A 19,088-nucleotide genomic window follows, 5' to 3' on the forward strand; every position below is an offset into this window, starting at 1 on the left:
TATTCATTTTGTCTGGTATACATATAATATTTGTAATTTTTTCTCCCAGTGGATCAATTTATATACTCTGCCCCTTACCTCGCATGGGAAGGGGCCGCCGCTTAATCAGTACCTGTGGGAATACTCGGGCGTGTTGTGGGCCCTCTGGCAGTGAATGGGTTACCGGGCAGATAATAGACCGTTAATAGCCCCTGCCCGTGTTCCTCTCTTGATGCACTAGTGGGTTCTGTGGGATAATCGCTCCGTACTCGGCGCTCCGGAGAGCTGCTTTGTCCCCCTGCGTGCGCTTATCGCTCTCTGACAGGTATTGACCCGCCACAGATGTCTGCGTGCCGAGTCGTGTCGGACAGCAGAGCTGTTTTTAACCCCTTCCCAGCGTGGACTGAGGCAGTAATTAGCAGCAGCTGCCCCCCCCGGAACTTGTGCCATGCGCTGTTTTTACAGCAAAGGAAGATGGGGGTGGACCTGTCTCATTAAAGTAAATGGCCGTGCCAGAAACATTCGGCTTCACAGCCCTTTATCCATTCCCTAACAACCCTTTAACCGCCAGACAGAAAGCACTAGTGAATATCTGCCTCCTTCATTCTCTCTCCCCCTCTTTCTTTCTTCACCCCCCCTCTTTCTTTTTTCTCACGATCTTCTTTCTTCTGCCCCACCTTCTCTCTTCTCTCTCCCCTCTTTATCTTTTTTTTCTCCCCCTCCTTCTTTTTTTCTCCCCCTCCTTCTTTCTTCTCTCCCCTCTCCTTCTTTTCTTCTCTCCCCCCACCTTCTTTCTCTCCCCCCCACCTTCTTTATTCTCTCTCCCCCTCTTTTCCCTCCCCCCCTTCTCCCTCCCCCCCTTTCTCCCTCCCCCCCCTTCTCCCTCCCCCCCTTCTCCCTCCCCCCCTTCTCCCTCCCCCCCTCCCTCCCTCCCCCCCCCTTCTCCCTCCCCCCTCCTTCTCCCTCTCTCCCCCTTTTTCCCTCCTCCCCTTCTTTCTCCCCCTTCTCCCCCCCCTCCCTCCCCCCCCCTCTCTAGAGAGGGTATGTGTATGTGTATATATATATCTCCTGCATTCTTCCATGCAGTACTGTCTAAACATGCAAACAGTGTCACACCGCAGATGACAGATTCACTGCCAAAGGGACGAGACCTAAAGTAAAAAATGTACGTGAGGGAATTCCGACCCGGAAACCTGACTATCTAATTGAAGTTGCTCTAGAGCAGGGGGGCGCAAACTTTTTTCCCTGCGCCCCCCTGCCGGCGTGGTCCCCTCTCTTCCGCGCCCCCCCTAACACAGCAATTACCCGCCCTCCGGCGTCATGACGTCACGTTGCCATAGCAACGTGACGTCACATGACCTTGCGGCGTCATTTTGACGCCGCGTTGCCATGGCGACGCAAGAAGGAAGCCGCCGGAGTCACGGGTAAGTATGGTTTACAGAGGCCCTGCAGCTCCCCCGGCACTTAATTTAAGTGCCTTCGGGAAGCGCGCGGGGCCTCTGTAAACCCCGCGCCCCCCACCGGCAGTCTCGCGCCCCCCTGGGGGTCGCGCCCCACAGTTTGCGCACCGCTGCTCTAGAGCACGGATGGCCTGGTCTCTGACTGAGCCACTGATTGAGCCACCTGTGCTGAAGCAGGATATCCTGAAAACCTGACCTGTTGGTAGCTCTTGAGGCCTGGAGTTGCCGCACCGCCTAGCCTGTAAGCACATTCTGTGTTAGGGGATCAGATGCATTGTAAGGAACCCCAACCCTCTCCTGTGGGGGGTGGGGGGGAGAAACGTGTTGGGGCTGCAACCTGTGGGGTGGGGTGGGGGGGAGACTTGTTGGGATAAAACCTGTGGGGAGTGGGGAGGGACGTGTTGGGATAGCAACCTGTGGGGGGGGGGGGAGGGGACGTGTTGGGATACAACCTGTGGGGAGGGGGGGGGGGGGAACGTGTTGGGATACAACTTGTGGGGGGGAAACGTGTTGGGCTGCAACCTGTGGGGGGGGGAACGTGTTGGGCTGCAACCTGTGGGGGGGGGGGGAACGTGTTGGGATACAACTGTGGGGGGGGGGGGAACAGGTTGGGCTGCAACCTGTGGGGGGGAGGAACGTGTTGGGCTGCAACCTGGGGGGGGGGGGGGGGAACAGGTTGGGCTGCAACCTGTGGGGGTGGGGGGGTTCTTTATTTGTTCACACACATTCCTCCTTTTCTGCCTGTAATGAACATGATTAGGGGTATTACAGCGGTCCAGGTTCTCCTGTGACTTAACCCGGACCCAACGCGTGCTCTGCCGGTGCAGGGTATCATTAGCCAGAGGGGGGGGAGGCAGAGTCGGCATGGCTGGGGGGGGGGGGGGCGGAGGAGGGAATTGGTGCTTGAACCAGGCCCAGCAGAACCCCCCCCCCCTTGAAACTATTAGCTTGTAATTACAGGGAAAGGGAGGTAGCAGGCCGAGGTCTGGTGTCAGAGGAGCTGAGGATGAAAGGAAGCGGTAATTACCAAATCGGCAGGAGGCCGGCAGAGTGCTGATTAGTGATTGCTTTTGGAGGGGAGGATGTGGGAGGCGGAGGGAGGCGAGAGGAGAGGTGCAGCTATGGTACTGAGCAGTGCATGATTGTCTATGTACATATACACCTTATTATTATGTTAATAATGTCACTTTTATGACTGAAGCGCTTATTCCCATGATCTGTTATTTGTATTATTTGTTATTTATGATTGTCACGTGTATCACTGCTGTGAAGCGCTGTGTACACTAATGGCGCTATATAAATAAAGACGCACATACATTACTATTCTGTTCTAATTAGCAGTCCGTTGCTGAACCCCTTGTTGGAAAGGGTCTGCCGCAACCCGCTCGGCATCTGAGACATTCTTACCCGCTAATGAGCCCAGCGATTTCTTTCTGACTGCGTGCATTCGGTCTTTGATGCCGAGCAGGGGTGGCAGGGCGGGTGGCTGGAGGTGGCGTGGGTTTAGGCGGTTTGCCCTCCATGTCAGCATGGACTTCTGCTCCTGCCCTCCAAATTTCCATTGTCCATAGAAATACAGGACTGGGCAAGGAATCCTTCCCAGAAGCCTCCAGATGTCCGCCGCCTCCTCTGGCCTTTGCCATAATATGTTGCATGTTGCAAGAGAAGTGCCCCAGCTCCAACCTATACAACAAGTTCGCTTTTAGTCCAGGGGTGGGCAAATGCAGTCCTCAAGGGCCACCAACAGTCAGGTTTTCAATATATCCCTGCTTCAGCACAGCTAGCTCAATCAGTGGCTCGGTCATTGACTGTGCTGAAGCAGGGATATCCTGAAAACGTGGCCCTTGAGGTCTGGAGTTGCCCACCCTTGCTTTAGTCCCACTCTATATCTCCCACTACACGTTGTTTCCGCTCTCCTTTTAGATTGTAAGCTCTTCAGAGCGAGGGTCCCTCTTCTTTCTGTTGTCCCTGAATATCTTCTAGTCAAGTTGTCGCGCCCGGAGCAGGCATGTCCGGGTGTCATCGAGACTCTCCCACTTCAAAGACGGTCGCAGTTTCCATAAGTGCCGTATTGCACAACGCCTGCATATTATACTGTTACCAGCGACTTCATGTTGTTCCCTACAGAGAAATAATAGGCAGATTCACACCTCTATTAGCATGCGCCCTTTCACATTTATTGCCAGGATAATTGTATACTTAACCCCTTAATTGCTGGAGGGGCCAGCAACTCGTTGCATTGCAGGCTGTTATGGCAGTGAGGGCATAAAGCTAGTTGTGTACCTGCCTACCCGCTCCCAAAAACAGATTACAGACAATGACTGTACACACACCCCTCTGATGTCAAATATTCATTTGCTGCTGGATCTATATAATAAGAGTTTGGGGGTCACACTCCGTACTGGGGGGTGTCTTGGGAGCTCGGCTAAGGGTCCGGCAAGTCTCAGGACAGGAGAGCGGCCGCCCAGCACCCTCCGCCTTGTTACAACCAGGGGTGGCTGCTGCACTCCTACTGACTGCCCCGGGGAAAGTAATATTTGTGGGGCTCCTTTAAAGGGGCCGTCCCCTTCACCAACGTTTTAATTTTGAATTGGAACTGTGCGCGCCCCGATAATGTGCAGTGTTTCGTTTGATACTTTGACAGATTAGCAGAGACGCCCCAAACAGTCCCAAACCTCACAAGATGCACATTCCAGGCGCCTGGAATCGGGGAGCTGAGTGAGGAGGGTGCTGCAGAGATTTCAGATGCAGTGATCGGGGTCGGAGTTAAGAAGCACATGTTTGAAGATTCACATCTTGGCAATTTAAAAATAGATACGTGACATCAACGTATCTTCGAATTGAAAGGAACTGTGAGATTTTACAATTAAGCATCTGATTCAAATCCAAGAAAAACAAATCGCTGCCCTCCAGTTTTAGCACTAAACGGTTTACGTGTGTGTGTGTGTGTGTGTGTGTGTGTGTGTTTGTGTGTGTGTGCGCGCGAGCATCAGGGGCGGGGCCAACTACAGTTCTCAAGGGCCACCAACAGGTCAGGTTTTTAGGATATCCCTGCTTCAATCAATGGTTCAGTCTTTGATTGAGGTACTTGTGCTGAAGCAGGGATATCCTTAAAACCTGACCTGTTGGTGACCCTTGAGGACTGGAGTTGCCCACCCCTGGGTTAGACGGTGTGTGTGTGTTGGTGAATTTGTGCAGTGGGGCTTAACACTTCATGTGCCGGCATTCGAGATCTGCAACATAAACGGGACATTAACCCCTTAGCTGCCCAATTACGGTCGGTTTGCAAAATCCTTCCCGCCTGACCCATGGTGTGACGCGGCTGGAAAAGAAACGCTGTCTGCAGTTTGTGGAATGAGGGAATATTTAGTCCTGGGCAAGTGGAAGCGCTCCCTTTAATAAACGCGGGCTCACTTATTGCTTCCCCTTATCTTGTCCCCATCCACTCTCCCCCCCCCCCCCTCCCTAATGGGGCAGTTTGGGATTTCCAGCTCTCCCTTTCACTTATCATCCCCTAATTATCCGCTGCTTCTCCCATTAAGCTCTTGTGTTTGATGATAATCCTTCAGCGCTGTTCTGTGTGTCTGCAGCGACACCTGCTGGGGAAGCCTGAGAAGGCAGGTGAGAACATATTGATTTCCTCCTTTTCACGGGTTCTGGGGGAAGGCATGTATGTACCCCCTATCTCAGGGGTGTTCAACTCCAGCCCTCCCAAACAACAGGTCAGGTTTTCAGGATATCCCTGCTTCAGCACAGGTGGTTCAATCAGGCTCTGTCTGTGCTGAAGCAGGGATTTCCTAAAAACCTGACCTGTTGGGGGGGCTTGAGGACTGGAGTGAAGCACCGCTGCCCTGCGGGCTGGAAGTGCTCCAGTCTACCCCGGGGTTAGAGTACAGCGTGTTTAATTTAAACTGATACCAGTTCTTATTGTGAGATTGTGCACGCCACTAAAATAACCCGTCTCCGTTTCACCGGACACGCCCTGAGCTTTGGGCGGTGGGAAAAGTCGAGTCCTTGAGCATGTATGCCCCCCGGGTGCGGCTGCACAGGATTTCGGTTGCTCTTGACCTTCATGCAGTTTGGCATTGGAGTCTTGCAAATGATCGGATGTTATGCGCTGTGTAGGACAACTCGCCGCTGTGATATCTAGCCGCTGGTCATTTCGCTGCGGAGTTAAGCCCCAAACGTTAACGCCTTACCCTAACCCGTTAACCCCTTACCGTAAAACCCATAATGCTAATCTTTATCCTAATAACCTTACCCTAAAACTCTAATCTGACCCTTTACCATAAAAAGCTTAAGCCCTTAGGTTGAAACCCCTAAAGGTAACCAATTATCACTTACCTTGCCTTAGCGGCAAAATGGCCGGACGCGGTCCTTGACAGTGGCACGATGTCCCATTCCGGTGTACTAAAGGTGACAGTGCGGTATAGTGGCTAAGGAATTAGTATGGCATGCACAAGCTTGTGTGTTCATTTCCTCTCTTCTCCCAGTCGTAACTTGGTACTAAACGCACCGTTCCCCCCTCTCCTTTGCCCTGCAAGCTGTGATCCAGGCCAGAGGATAAGGAATACTGTACATTCCACCCTAGAGGTGGCTGCAGGAATGAATTTAATTGTAACGCACGTCCAATTGAAAGCCACGCTCACCCCTTCCTGCATTGAACGATATGTTGGGCACAAGGTAATATTGTAGCAGATATTGTCCCCAGTGGAGCCAGCATGGCGTGGCTTTCTAGTGGCATTCAGGAGCGGCATTATTTTACATGTTTAATAGAAGCGCCACTTTGCATGGATGATTCCCCATGACAAGCGCCGCTGGACCTCTGTCAGCTGAAGATTAATGTCCCTGGAATGCTGTGTTCTTTCAGGGAGAGGGGGTTCTGCTTAACCCCTTTTGTGCTGGGGTTCCCTTGAGACCACGGCATGCAGAGTAATTCACTATCTCTGAAATTCAATAGGTTGTAAGAATAGAGACTTGCAAACCTGCCTATGTATAGGAGATGCCTTGTGTGTGTCACCACGTCACATTAAGGATGGGTGGAATAGGAGAAGTTGTGCGAGTGTGTAAGGGAACGAGCACATATTATCACTAAGGGCCTCATGCAGAGAGCAGCGCTATTTAAAATCTCGCCATTTTCCGGAGAAAATCGCGCAAAAAACAGCTGAAAATGGAGAGGTAGGAAAAAAGCGCCATTTTTTTTTTCTATTTGAAAATCTCGCCAAAACTACATCTCGCCAGTCTGAAAAATATCCGAATTCAGAAAGGCGCGCTCGCCATCTAGCGGCTGTTTTTGGCACGATTTTTTTCAATTTTCTCCGCCAACTAAAGTTGGCAAGAAGCAGGAGCTCGCCGGCTATAGGGGAGAAAAAAAATGCGCGATTTGTTTTTCTCCCTTTCAGCTGCGCGCATCTCCTCATTTACAATTCTCCACATGCAGTAATGCTAAAAATAGCGGATTTCGCCCATTTCTGCATATGGAGAATAAAACTCTCCATTAAACCTACTTTTTATTCCCCTCTCCAATTTTAAATAGCGCTGCTCTCTGCATGAGGCCCTTGGTGTTAATAATAATTTAGTGAAACACCCCTAACCGCTTTCAGTCTGTTTAGTTCCTTAGTTGTGGGAGCACAGGGGGGCAAGATCACAAGGTGCCAGGACTTCAAATGGGTATTTCCATTTTACAGACCCTTGTAATTATGACCAGGCTTTCCCCCAGTGGTATCTTAACTCCTGTAGTGCTTGATGGTACTGCCACATCTCTCAGGGATGAAGACGATAAAAAGAAACCTATAGAGTACAAGAGGTTAAATCCTTTCCTTTTAAACCCTGTCTGTTTTTGTTGGGGGTGTAGGCCATTTTGCAGTCATTTGGTGCTTTGGGTTCCCTACGGGGTAAAGATGTCATATGTATGACTTACCTGGAGATGTCACTAAACAGAGAGACAGGGCATGTGACGGACACAAAGGATCATGAGCCATGAAGTCTGCAGAGTGACATTGGGACTGAAACAGAAAGAACCGTCAGACTATTAAGCTTGTCCCCCTCATTGCATAGTACGCTGACCGTCATTAGAAGGGACCTAGGACTCATTGATAGTCCTTGGTACAGTATGGTAATGTAGCGGCAATTGTGAAAGATCCATTGCGTTCTCCTCCTCCGTGGGATGACTGGGGTTCCGGAGTGGGACACAGTGACACAGAGACATCAGGAACCCATGGCCCATCAGGAATCCCCCATCATGGCAGAGGTGCATAGTGACCTGGAGATGGAATGGACCATACAGGATCGGTCACTTCAGGACCACACAGAGACGGAGGACCTCTTTTCTATCACACACTATGATGGAGAGAACCTATGCCCCATTAACCCCTTTGGGTTCACTGGAAGGAGTTGAGCATCTCTTCCCTCCCATTAAAGAAAATAAACCAGGGTTAAAAAATGGTGTGGATCTTTTCCTTTGAACAGTGGGGTGACCGAGAGAAAAGGGGGCGATGTTTTGTATTATGTCTGTCCCTGTCCCTGCAGTGAGACCGATTTGGACGGCCACTTACTTGAGTTACTCTACCACAGCAAGGTGGCAAACATGGGTGGGCTCGTGACCTATTTAGTCTGTCCCTAACCGTGCCGGGTGACCATAGGCCAGTGGCTGGCGACATGATCTATTTCACTGGCAGAAAGGACGTTGCAGCTTGGGGTACAAGCTTCTGGTGGATAAAGGAGCCGAGGCTGTGTATAATTTACCAGCGCACTGTCATTAAGCAGCTGAGGGAGCGGGGCTACGCCCCATGCCACCACCATCTTCCTCTAAACCGGGGAAAGGGGGCAGCTGGATAGCCAGCGGTTGGGGGGCCCCCAGTGAAGCACTCGAGGAACGCCTGCGATTCCTCGACGCTTGTTTCCCACCAAGGCCACAGACCAATCGGCGTTACCATTGGGTTTGCTCGTGACAGTGACGTGGAGACAAGAAATGTCTATGACCCTCTTATGGGTACAAGTGGAGTGCACAGAGCGTCCCATCCTTGCCTGTGTCTCTGGAGGGCGGGAGTATATACTCTATACATTGTCCCTGACTCATCTGCATCTTGGCCCAGTTAAGACTGAACCTGTCATTTCATTATCCCCAAAGTAGGAGGCGCTGGTCTGAGCCATTGTGGCTGCATGTGACCTCCGCTGCCTGGGGCAGTAAGGGCTGATCATGTGCAAACCGCACCAGAAAGCTTTCTCTTATGGATGGGGTTAGGGGGTGTGGGTTTGGGGTTAACCCCTTTGCTGCTAGCAGGGTTACAATTCTCTGCAAAGCATGAGCTGAAAGGATTTTGTCCATACAACCGGCGGTTCTTAAATATTATTTTTCATGGCCTCTTCCAGCTGATATTTTCTTAACCTCTTCTGTGCCAGGGGCTTTTCTTGTTGCATCAATTGTCACTAAACCTCTGGATACATACAATGGAACATAGCTGTAGAAATGTCGTCTTGGGATTCCTTCCCAGAGGTGGCTGCATGGATAACTTTGAAATATAACGGAATTGTGCTTCGCCGTGTAAAATACCCGCGCTACTACTGTACGTATATTTAATTGTATTATCTTCCCATCTCGGACATGGCTACATTGTGTAGTGTGTTTGTGTATGTGTGTATGTGTGTATGTATGTATATATAGATATATATATATCTATATATATATATCATCACCCGTGTACTGTATGCAACCCTTTGCAGATATAGTATACAAGTCACAATGGGGAGGGGGCGGGGATGTATGTTCATCGTGCATAAAAGTGCAGTTTGTGAGAAAGGTGTGTCTGTCCCCAAGAGCTTACAATCTGCGTAAACGACATAAATGTGAATATAATTGGAATGCATTTTTGGAAGGGAAAACGGCTGTGTATAAATCGTTGCTTCTTTTCCTGCCGCTCTTCGCACCCCAGAGGTGGCTGCATGAATGTCTCAGAAATAGCCGTGAAACGCGCCTTGGAATTCCGAGGCTCTGCCAGCGCTGCGGCTACACGTCCCCCGGGGGGCTTCCCCGCTGCCACTGCAAAGAGGGGAGGACACCGTAGGGTCAAACGCCCCTGATCAATGCAGCCTCAGACGCTTTGAATGGGCTCCTTTGCTGCGAGTCTCATGACAAAACGGTCACTGTTATCTGCAGGCAGCCTGGCTGGGGGGGACGGGGCCAGCCCATGTGACGCTGGTGGCAGCTGTTACAGGCTGAGTGTCAGCTTGTTTTCACAAGGCAAGTGTGGTGTTGCTTTGTTAGATAAGCCTGGGACGCCGGCGGTGGAGAATGCTGTGTCCCGCAGCCTTTATTTGGAGTGTGTGCGCGCTTTAATCCAACAACTCAGCAGAAATTAAGCCAAAAAAAAAAAGGGGGAAGAAAGAAGCTTCATAACAGCCAGCCCACCGCTGTCCCCATAGTAAGCCCGCGAGCCCTCCGCTCTGTGTATGTTTTGTAAAGGTGATGGACGTGGTTTGTGTGATGTGCTCTCTCTCTCTCTCTCTCTCTCTCTCTCTCTCTCTCTCTCTCTCTCTCCTCTCTCTCTCTCTCTCTCTCTCTCTCTCTCTCTCTCTCTCTCTCTCTCTCACATGAGCCTTTCTTGTTCTCCTCTGCGTGTATGTCTCGCTTGTCTCTAAGATATTCTTTTCCTCTTTGATGTATATATTTGAATTATTCCCTGATCTCTGCTTTCCTCCTCCCTCGTTCAGCCCCTCCGTCTGACCCTCTCTTTGCCAGCATCTCTCTCTCACTGTCTGTCTGTCTCTCTCTCTCCTCTCTCTCTCTGTCTCTCTCTCTCTCTCTCTCTCTCTCTCTCTCTCTCTCTCTCTCTCTCTCATATGATGGATATTCTCTATCCCCCCCTCACTGCTAAACTGTCTCTTTGTCCATGAGTCTGTCCATCTCTGCTTGGCTGACGTTATCAATGCCTCTCTCCCTGGCTGCATGTCTTGGTTCCTCTTGCTGTCCGTCCATACCCTCCTTCCCTCCTCTTGCTGTCCGTCCATGCCCTCCTTCCCTCCTCTTGCTGTCCGTCCATGCCCTCCTTCCCTCCTCTTGCTGTCCGTCCATGCCCTCCTTCCCTCCTCTTGCTGTCCGTCCATGCCCCCCTTCCCTCCAGGGCTTGCCCCCCTGTGTCTGTATGATAATGACATCTGTTTGCCTATCTCCCTCTTATCCGCCGCCTCTCTGCTTCCCTCCTCGGTGTCCCCCCTGCTCCCAGCATTGAGCTGCTCCCTGTTGTGTGTTACGAGCATGTCAGTAATTTGCCTTTCTCTCCCCACTCCCTGCGCCTCGGTGACACAGAAAGCGGAGAGCGTGTGATCCGCAGACTTCAGGTCTAGCAGCGCAGGCAGCAGGCGGGAGGCATTTTAGCCTCGGGGAGATTCCTGTTGCCTGTCTCTTTGTTGTATCTCTAGTAGACAGAGCTTTTAAACTGCAGGCCTGGCTGCTCTTCATCCCTACAGTTTCTAAAGTGAGGATTAGAGAGTGACTGTGTGTGTCTTTGTGTGTGTGTATGTGTGTGTGTGTGTGTGTGTGTGCGCGCACGCGTGTGTGTGTATATGCCAGTGTGTGTGGGTGTGTGTGTGTGTGTGTGTGCGCGCGCACGCCTCTGTTTGTGGGTCTTTTGTGCCAGTGTGTGTATATACCAGGTTGTGCCTGTTTGTGTTTGTGTGTGTGCGCGCGTGTGTGTGCGTGTGTGAATTCTCTGGGGGGAGAGGGGTCTTCACCCCGGTGTGTGGCCCCTCTCGCACACTGGACACTGCCCCTTCACCTCCTCTCTGGGGGGAGAGGGGTCTTCACCCCGGTGTGTGGCCCCTCTCGCACACTGGACACTGCCTCTTCACCTCCTCTCTGGGGGGAGAGGGGTCTTCACCCCGGTGTGTGGCCCCTCTCGCACACTGGACACTGCCCCTTCACCTCCTCTCTGGGGGGAGAGGGGTCTTCACCCCGGTGTGTGGCCCCTCTCGCACACTGGACACTGCCTCTTCACCTCCTCTCTGGGGGGAGAGGGGTCTTCACCCCGGTGTGTGGCCCCTCTCGCACACTGGACACTGCCTCTTCACCTCCTCTCTGGGGGGAGAGGGGTCTTCACCCCGGTGTGTGGCCCCTCTCGCACACTGGACACTGCCTCTTCACCTCCTCTCTGACCCTTTCTTCTTTTGCTAGGAAATATTCGATTTTTATTGTAGTGAAATCCTCTGGATTGTGGCCCAAATCTCGCAGGCTAAACGCGCAGGTGCAACCCAGACCCGAAAGATCAATGTGTACAACAGGAACGCCTTTAACCCTTCCAGTGCAGAGGGACCGGCAATGCATCATGGGCGCCTCTGGCACTGCAAGGGTTAACCCCATTCCATCCTCATTAGGAAGTGTATTGTTTGCCTGTGCCGCCGCCTTACCACCCCCGGGTGAATTCGGCATCCAGGATTTAACTGTTTCCACTGCTAAATGACCCAGCAATGCAACTGCAACTCCCCACCAGCAACTGCAGGGTTAATGACTTTTAGGTACCTGTGCTTCCCTTCGGTGTGCACACCTGTATGTGTGCACACCTGTATGTGTGGGTCAGCCCATCATGTGCCCACCTCTGCTTGTGAATGTGTGTTGATAACCCATCTAGCATCAATTAAGCCAAACACACGCCCTGACAACCGTGTTTCCAACGTCAGAATAGGCCGCTCTTTGGCGCTGCCCCTTAAAGAGCTTTGCGGTGTTACTGCTGCGAGCTCTGTGCGCAGGTGAAAGGGTTAAGGTGTTCCTGTGAGAGAGACGTCCTGTGCGCAGGTGAAAGGGTTAAGGTGTTCCTGTGAGAGAGACGTGTCCTGTGCGCAGGTGAAAGGGTTAAGGTGTTCCTGTGGGAGAGACGTTCTGTGCGCAGGTGAAAGGGTTAAGGTGTTCCTGTGAGAGAGACGTCCTGTGCGCAGGTGAAAGGGTTAAGGTGTTCCTGTGAGAGACACGTCCTGTGCGCAGGTGAAAGGGTTAATGTGTTCCTGTGAGACACGTCCTGTGCGCAGGTGAAAGGGTTAAGGTGTTCCTGTGAGAGAGACGTCCTGTGCGCAGGTGAAAGGGTTAAGGTGTTCCTGTGAGAGACACGTCCTGTGCGCAGGTGAAAGGGTTAAGGTGTTCCTGTGAGAGAGACATCCTGTGCGCAGGTGAAAGAAAGGGTTAAGGTGTTCCTGTGCGCAGGTGAAAGGGTTAAGGTGTTCCTGTGAGAGACGTCCTGTGCGCAGGTGAAAGGGTTAAGGTGTTCCTGTGAGAGAGACATGTCCTGTGCGCAGGTGAAAGGGTTAAGGTGTTCCTGTGAGACACGTCCTGTGCGCAGGTGAAAGGGTTAAGGTGTTCCTGTGAGAGAGACGTCCTGTGCGCAGGTGAAAGGGTTAAGGTGTTCCTGTGAGAGAGACGTCCTGTGCGCAGGTGAAAGGGTTAAGGTGTTCCTGTGAGAGAGACATGGCAGGTGAAAGGGTTAAGGTGTTCCTGTGAGAGAGACACGTGTTGTGCGCAGGTGAAAGGGTTAAGGTGTTCCTGTGAGACATGTCCTGTGCGCAGGTGAAAGGGTTAAGGTGTTCCTGTGAGAGACACGTCCTGTGCGCAGGTGAAAGGGTTAAGGTGTTCCTGTGAGAGAGACGTCCTGTGCGCAGGTGAAAGGGTTAAGGTGTTCCTGTGAGAGAGACACGTCCTGTGCGCAGGTGAAAGGGTTAATGTGTTCCTGTGAGAGAGACACGTGCTGTGCGCAGGTGAAAGGGTTAAGGTGTTCCTGTGAGACACGTCCTGTGCGCAGGTGAAAGGGTTAAGGTGTTCCTGTGAGAGAGACGTGTCCTGTGTGCAGGTGAAAGGGTTAAGGTGTTCCTGTGAGAGAGACGTCCTGTGCGCAGGTGAAAGGGTTAAGGTGTTCCTGTGAGAGAGACACGTGCTGTGCGCAGGTGAAAGGGTTAAGGTGTTCCTGTGAGAGACACGTCCTGTGCGCAGGTGAAAGGGTTAAGGTGTTCCTGTGAGAGAGACACGTGCTGTGCGCAGGTGAAAGGGTTAAGGTGTTCCTGTGAGAGCGACATGTCCTGTGCGCAGGTGAAAGGGTTAAGGTGTTCCTGTGAGAGCGACATGTCCTGTGCGCAGGTGAAAGGGTTAAGGTGTTCCTGTGAGAGAGACACGTCCTGTGCGCAGGTGAAAGGGTTAAGGTGTTCCTGTGAGAGAGACGTCCTGTGCGCAGGTGAAAGGGTTAAGGTGTTCCTGTGTGTGAGACGTGTCCTGTGCGCAGGTGAAAGGGTTAATGTGTTCCTGTGAGAGACACGTCCTGTGCGCAGGTGAAAGGGTTAAGGTGTTCCTGTGAGAGAGACACGTCCTGTGCGCAGGTGAAAGGGTTAAGGTGTTCCTGTGAGAGAGACACGTCCTGTGCGCAGGTGAAAGGGTTAAGGTGTTCCTGTGAGAGAGACGTGTCCTGTGCGCAGGTGAAAGGGTTAAGGTGTTCCTGTGAGAGAGACGTCCTGTGCGCAGGTGAAAGGGTTAATGTGTTCCTGTGAGAGAGACGTGTCCTGTGCGCAGGTGAAAGGGTTAAGGTGTTCCTGTGAGAGAGACGTCCTGTGCGCAGGTGAAAGGGTTAAGGTGTTCCTGTGTGTGAGACGTGTCCTGTGCGCAGGTGAAAGGGTTAATGTGTTCCTGTGAGAGAGACGTCCTGTGCGCAGGTGAAAGGGTTAAGGTGTTCCTGTGAGAGACACGTCCTGTGCGCAGGTGAAAGGGTTAAGGTGTTCCTGTGAGAGAGACACGTGCTGTGCGCAGGTGAAAGGGTTAAGGTGTTCCTGTGAGAGAGACACGTGCTGTGCGCAGGTGAAAGGGTTAAGGTGTTCCTGTGAGAGAGACGTCCTGTGCGCAGGTGAAAGGGTTAAGGTGTTCCTGTGAGAGAGACATCCTGTGCGCAGGTGAAAGGGTTAAGGTGTTCCTGTGAGAGAGATGTCCTGTGCGCAGGTGAAAGGGTTAAGGTGTTCCTGTGAGACATGTCCTGTGCGCAGGTGAAAGGGTTAAGGTGTTCCTGTGAGAGCGACATGTCCTGTGCGCAGGTGAAAGGGTTAAGGTGTTCCTGTGAGAGAGATGTCCTGTGCGCAGGTGAAAGGGTTAAGGTGTTCCTGTGAGACATGTCCTGTGCGCAGGTGAAAGGGTTAAGGTGTTCCTGTGAGAGCGACATGTCCTGTGCGCAGGTGAAAGGGTTAAGGTGTTCCTGTGAGAGAGACACGTCCTGTGCGCAGGTGAAAGGGTTAAGGTGTTCCTGTGTGTGAGACGTGTCCTGTGCGCAGGTGAAAGGGTTAAGGTGTTCCTGTGAGAGAGACGTGTCCTGTGTGCAGGTGAAAGGGTTAAGGTGTTCCTGTGAGACACGTGCTGTGCGCAGGTGAAAGGGTTAAGGTGTTCCTGTGAGAGAGACGTGTCCTGTGCGCAGGTGAAAGGGTTAAGGTGTTCCTGTGAGAGACACGTGTCCTGTGCGCAGGTGAAAGGGTTAAGGTGTTCCTGTGAGAGAGAGACGGCCTGTGCGCAGGTGAAAGGGTTAAGGTGTTCCTGTGTGTGAGACGTGTCCTGTGCGCAGGTGAAAGGGTTAAGGTGTTCCTGTGAGAGAGACGTCCTGTGCGCAGGTGAAAGGGTTAATGTGTTCCTGTGAGAGACACGTCCTGTGCGCAGGTGAAAGGGTTAAGGTGTTCCTGTGAGAGAGACATGTCCTGTGCGCAGGTGAAAGGGTTAATGTGTTCCTGTGAGAGAGACGTGTCCTGTGCGCAGGTGAAAGGGTTAATGTGTTCCTGTGAGAGAGACGTTCTGTGCGCAGGTGAAAGGGTTAAGGTGTTCCTGTGAGAGACACGTCCTGTGCGCAGGTGAAAGGGTTAAGGTGTTCCTGTGAGAGACACGTCCTGTGCGCAGGTGAAAGGGTTAAGGTGTTCCTGTGAGAGAGACGTGTCCTGTGCGCAGGTGAAAGGGTTAAGGTGTTCCTGTGAGAGAGACGTCCTGTGCGCAGGTGAAAGGGTTAAGGTGTTCCTGTGAGAGAGACGTCCTGTGCGCAGGTGAAAGGGTTAATGTGTTCCTGTGAGAGAGACGTGTCCTGTGCGCAGGTGAAAGGGTTAAGGTGTTCCTGTGAGAGAGACGTGTCCTGTGCGCAGGTGAAAGGGTTAAGGTGTTCCTGTGAGAGAGACGTCCTGTGCGCAGGTGAAAGGGTTAAGGTGTTCCTGTGAGAGAGACACGTCCTGTGCGCAGGTGAAAGGGTTAATGTGTTCCTGTGAGAGAGACACGTCCTGTGCGCAGGTGAAAGGGTTAAGGTGTTCCTGTGTGTGAGACACGTCCTGTGCGCAGGTGAAAGGGTTAAGGTGTTCCTGTGAGAGAGACGTGTCCTGTGCGCAGGTGAAAGGGTTAAGGTGTTCCTGTGAGAGAGACACGTCCTGTGCGCAGGTGAAAGGGTTAATGTGTTCCTGTGAGAGAGACACGTCCTGTGCGCAGGTGAAAGGGTTAAGGTGTTCCTGTGAGAGAGACACGTCCTGTGCGCAGGTGAAAGGGTTAAGGTGTTCCTGTGAGAGAGACACGTCCTGTGCGCAGGTGAAAGGGTTAAGGTGTTCCTGTGAGAGAGACACGTCCTGTGCGCAGGTGAAAGGGTTAAGGTGTTCCTGTGAGAGAGACACGTCCTGTGCGCAGGTGAAAGGGTTAAGGTGTTCCTGTGTGTGACGTGTCCTGTGCGCAGGTGAAAGGGTTAATGTGTTCCTGTGAGAGAGACATGTCCTGTGCGCAGGTGAAAGGGTTAATGTGTTCCTGTGAGAGAGACATGTCCTGTGCGCAGGTGAAAGGGTTAAGGTGTTCCTGTGAGAGAGACATGTCCTGTGCGCAGGTGAAAGGGTTAATGTGTTCCTGTGAGAGAGACACGTCCTGTGCGCAGGTGAAAGGGTTAATGTGTTCCTGTGAGAGAGACACGTCCTGTGCGCAGGTGAAAGGGTTAAGGTGTTCCTGTGAGAGAGACGTCCTGTGCGCAGGTGAAAGGGTTAAGGTGTTCCTGTGAGAGAGACGTCCTGTGCGCAGGTGAAAGCGTTAAGGTGTTCCTGTGAGAGACGTCCTGTGCGCAGGTGAAAGGGTTAAGGTGTTCCTGTGAGAGAGACACGTCCTGTGCGCAGGTGAAAGGGTTAAGGTGTTCCTGTGAGAGAGACATGTCCTGTGTGCAGGTGAAAGGGTTAAGGTGTTCCTGTGAGAGAGACGTGTCCTGTGCGCAGGTGAAAGGGTTAAGGTGTTCCTGTGAGAGAGACATCCTGTGCGCAGGTGAAAGGGTTAAGGTGTTCCTGTGAGAGAGACACGTTCTGTGCGCAGGTGAAAGGGTTAATGTGTTCCTGTGAGAGAGACACGTCATGTGCGCAGGTGAAAGGGTTAATGTGTTCCTGTGAGAGAGACACGTCCTGTGCGCAGGTGAAAGGGTTAAGGTGTTCCTGTGAGAGAGACGTTCTGTGCGCAGGTGAAAGGGTGAAGGTGTTCCTGTGAGAGAGACATCCTGTGCGCAGGTGAAAGGGTTAAGGTGTTCCTGTGAGAGAGACACGTCCTGTGCGCAGGTGAAAGGGTTAATGTGTTCCTGTGAGAGAGACACGTCCTGTGCGCAGGTGAAAGGGTTAAGGTGTTCCTGTGAGAGAGACGCCCTGTGCGCAGGTGAAAGGGTTAAGGTGTTCCTGTGAGAGAGACACGTCCTGTGCGCAGGTGAAAGGGTTAAGGTGTTCCTGTGAGAGAGACGTGTCCTGTGCGCAGGTGAAAGGGTGAAGGTGTTCCTGTGAGAGAGACGTCCTGTGCGCAGGTGAAAGGGTTAAGGTGTTCCTGTGAGAGAGACATCCTGTGCGCAGGTGAAAGGGTTAAGGTGTTCCTGTGAGAGAGACATCCTGTGCGCAGGTGAAAGGGTTAAGGTGTTCCTGTGAGAGAGACGTTCTGTGCGCAGGTGAAAGGGTTAAGGTGTTCCTGTGAGAGAGACACGTCCTGTGCGCAGGTGAAAGGGTTAAGGTGTTCCTGTGCGCAGGTGAAAGGGTTAATGTGTTCCTGTGAGAGAGACATGTCCTGTGCGCAGGTGAAAGGGTTAAGGTGTTCCTGTGAGAGACACGTCCTGTGCGCAGGTGAAAGGGTTAATGTGTTCCTGTGAGAGACGTCCTGTGCGCAGGTGAAAGGGTTAAGGTGTTCCTGTGAGAGAGACGTCCTGTGCGCAGGTGAAAGGGTTAATGTGTTCCTGTGAGAGAGACGTCCTGTGCGCAGGTGAAAGGGTTACGGTGTTCCTGTGAGACATGTCCTGTGCGCAGGTGAAAGGGTTAATGTGTTCCTGTGAGAGAGACGTCCTGTGCGCAGGTGAAAGGGTTAAGGTGTTCCTGTGTGTGAGACACGTCCTGTGCGCAGGTGAAAGGGTTAATGTGTTCCTGTGAGAGAGACACGTCCTGTGCGCAGGTGAAAGGGTTAATGTGTTCCTGTGAGAGAGACGTCCTGTGCGCAGGTGAAAGGGTTAAGGTGTTCCTGTGAGAGAGACGTCCTGTGCGCAGGTGAAAGGGTTAATGTGTTCCTGTGTGTGAGACACGTCCTGTGCGCAGGTGAAAGGGTTAATGTGTTCCTGTGAGAGAGACACGTCCTGTGCGCAGGTGAAAGGGTTAAGGTGTTCCTGTGAGAGAGACGTCCTGTGCGCAGGTGAAAGGGTTAAGGTGTTCCTGTGAGAGAGACGTCCTGTGCGCAGGTGAAAGGGTTAAGGTGTTCCTGTGAGAGAGACGTGTCCTGTGCGCAGGTGAAAGGGTTAAGGTGTTCCTGTGAGACACGTCCTGTGCGCAGGTGAAAGGGTTAATGTGTTCCTGTGAGAGAGACGTCCTGTGCGCAGGTGAAAGGGTTAAGGTGTTCCTGTGAGAGACGTCCTGTGCGCAGGTGAAAGGGTTAATGTGTTCCTGTGAGAGAGACGTCCTGTGCGCAGGTGAAAGGGTTAAGGTGTTCCTGTGAGAGAGACGTCCTGTGCGCAGGTGAAAGGGTTAAGGTGTTCCTGTGAGAGAGACGTCCTGTGCGCAGGTGAAAGGGTTAAGGTGTTCCTGTGAGACACGTCCTGTGCGCAGGTGAAAGGGTTAATGTGTTCCTGTGAGAGAGAGACGTCCTGTGCGCAGGTGAAAGGGTTAAGGTGTTCCTGTGAGAGACACGTCCTGTGCGCAGGTGAAAGGGTTAAGGTGTTCCTGTGAGAGAGACGTCCTGTGCGCAGGTGAAAGGGTTAAGGTGTTCCTGTGAGAGAGACGTGTCCTGTGCGCAGGTGAAAGGGTTAATGTGTTCCTGTGAGAGACGTCCTGTGCGCAGGTGAAAGGGTTAAGGTGTTCCTGTGAGAGAGACATGTCCTGTGCGCAGGTGAAAGGGTTAAGGTGTTCCTGTGAGAGAGACGTCCTGTGCGCAGGTGAAAGGGTTAAGGTGTTCCTGTGAGAGACACGTCCTGTGCGCAGGTGAAAGGGTTAAGGTGTTCCTGTGAGAGACACGTCCTGTGCGCAGGTGAAAGGGTTAAGGTGTTCCTGTGCGCAGGTGAAAGGGTTAAGGTGTTCCTGTGCGCAGGTGAAAGGGTTAAGGTGTTCCTGTGCGCAGGTGAAAGGGTTAAGGTGTTCCTGTGCGCAGGTGAAAGGGTTAAGGTGTTCCTGTGAGAGACACGTCCTGTGCGCAGG

The 19,088-nt window shown here is 52.4% G+C and overlaps 1 protein-coding gene across 7 annotated transcripts in view; it reads left to right on the top strand.

Annotated features, from left to right (window-relative positions):
• GSE1 (Gse1 coiled-coil protein) overlaps positions 1-19,088 on the top strand; it is a 352,546-nt gene that overhangs the window by 292,518 nt on the left and 40,940 nt on the right. Inside the window, exon 1 of one of the 7 annotated variants that reach the window (XM_075576450.1) lies at positions 8,829-9,004. The exons of 5 other annotated variants lie outside the window; for them this stretch is intronic. In XM_075576450.1, coding sequence (XP_075432565.1) covers positions 8,908-9,004 — 97 coding nt within the window. In that variant the 5' untranslated portion in view covers positions 8,829-8,907. Of the gene's footprint in view, positions 1-8,828; positions 9,005-9,680; positions 9,860-19,088 lie in introns of those variants that run through there. One more of the 7 variants, XM_075576453.1, reaches the window with a different exon arrangement.

Source organism: Ascaphus truei, chromosome 19, assembly GCF_040206685.1.
Source record: "Ascaphus truei isolate aAscTru1 chromosome 19, aAscTru1.hap1, whole genome shotgun sequence".
Classification (NCBI taxonomy): Eukaryota; Metazoa; Chordata; class Amphibia; order Anura; family Ascaphidae; genus Ascaphus; species Ascaphus truei.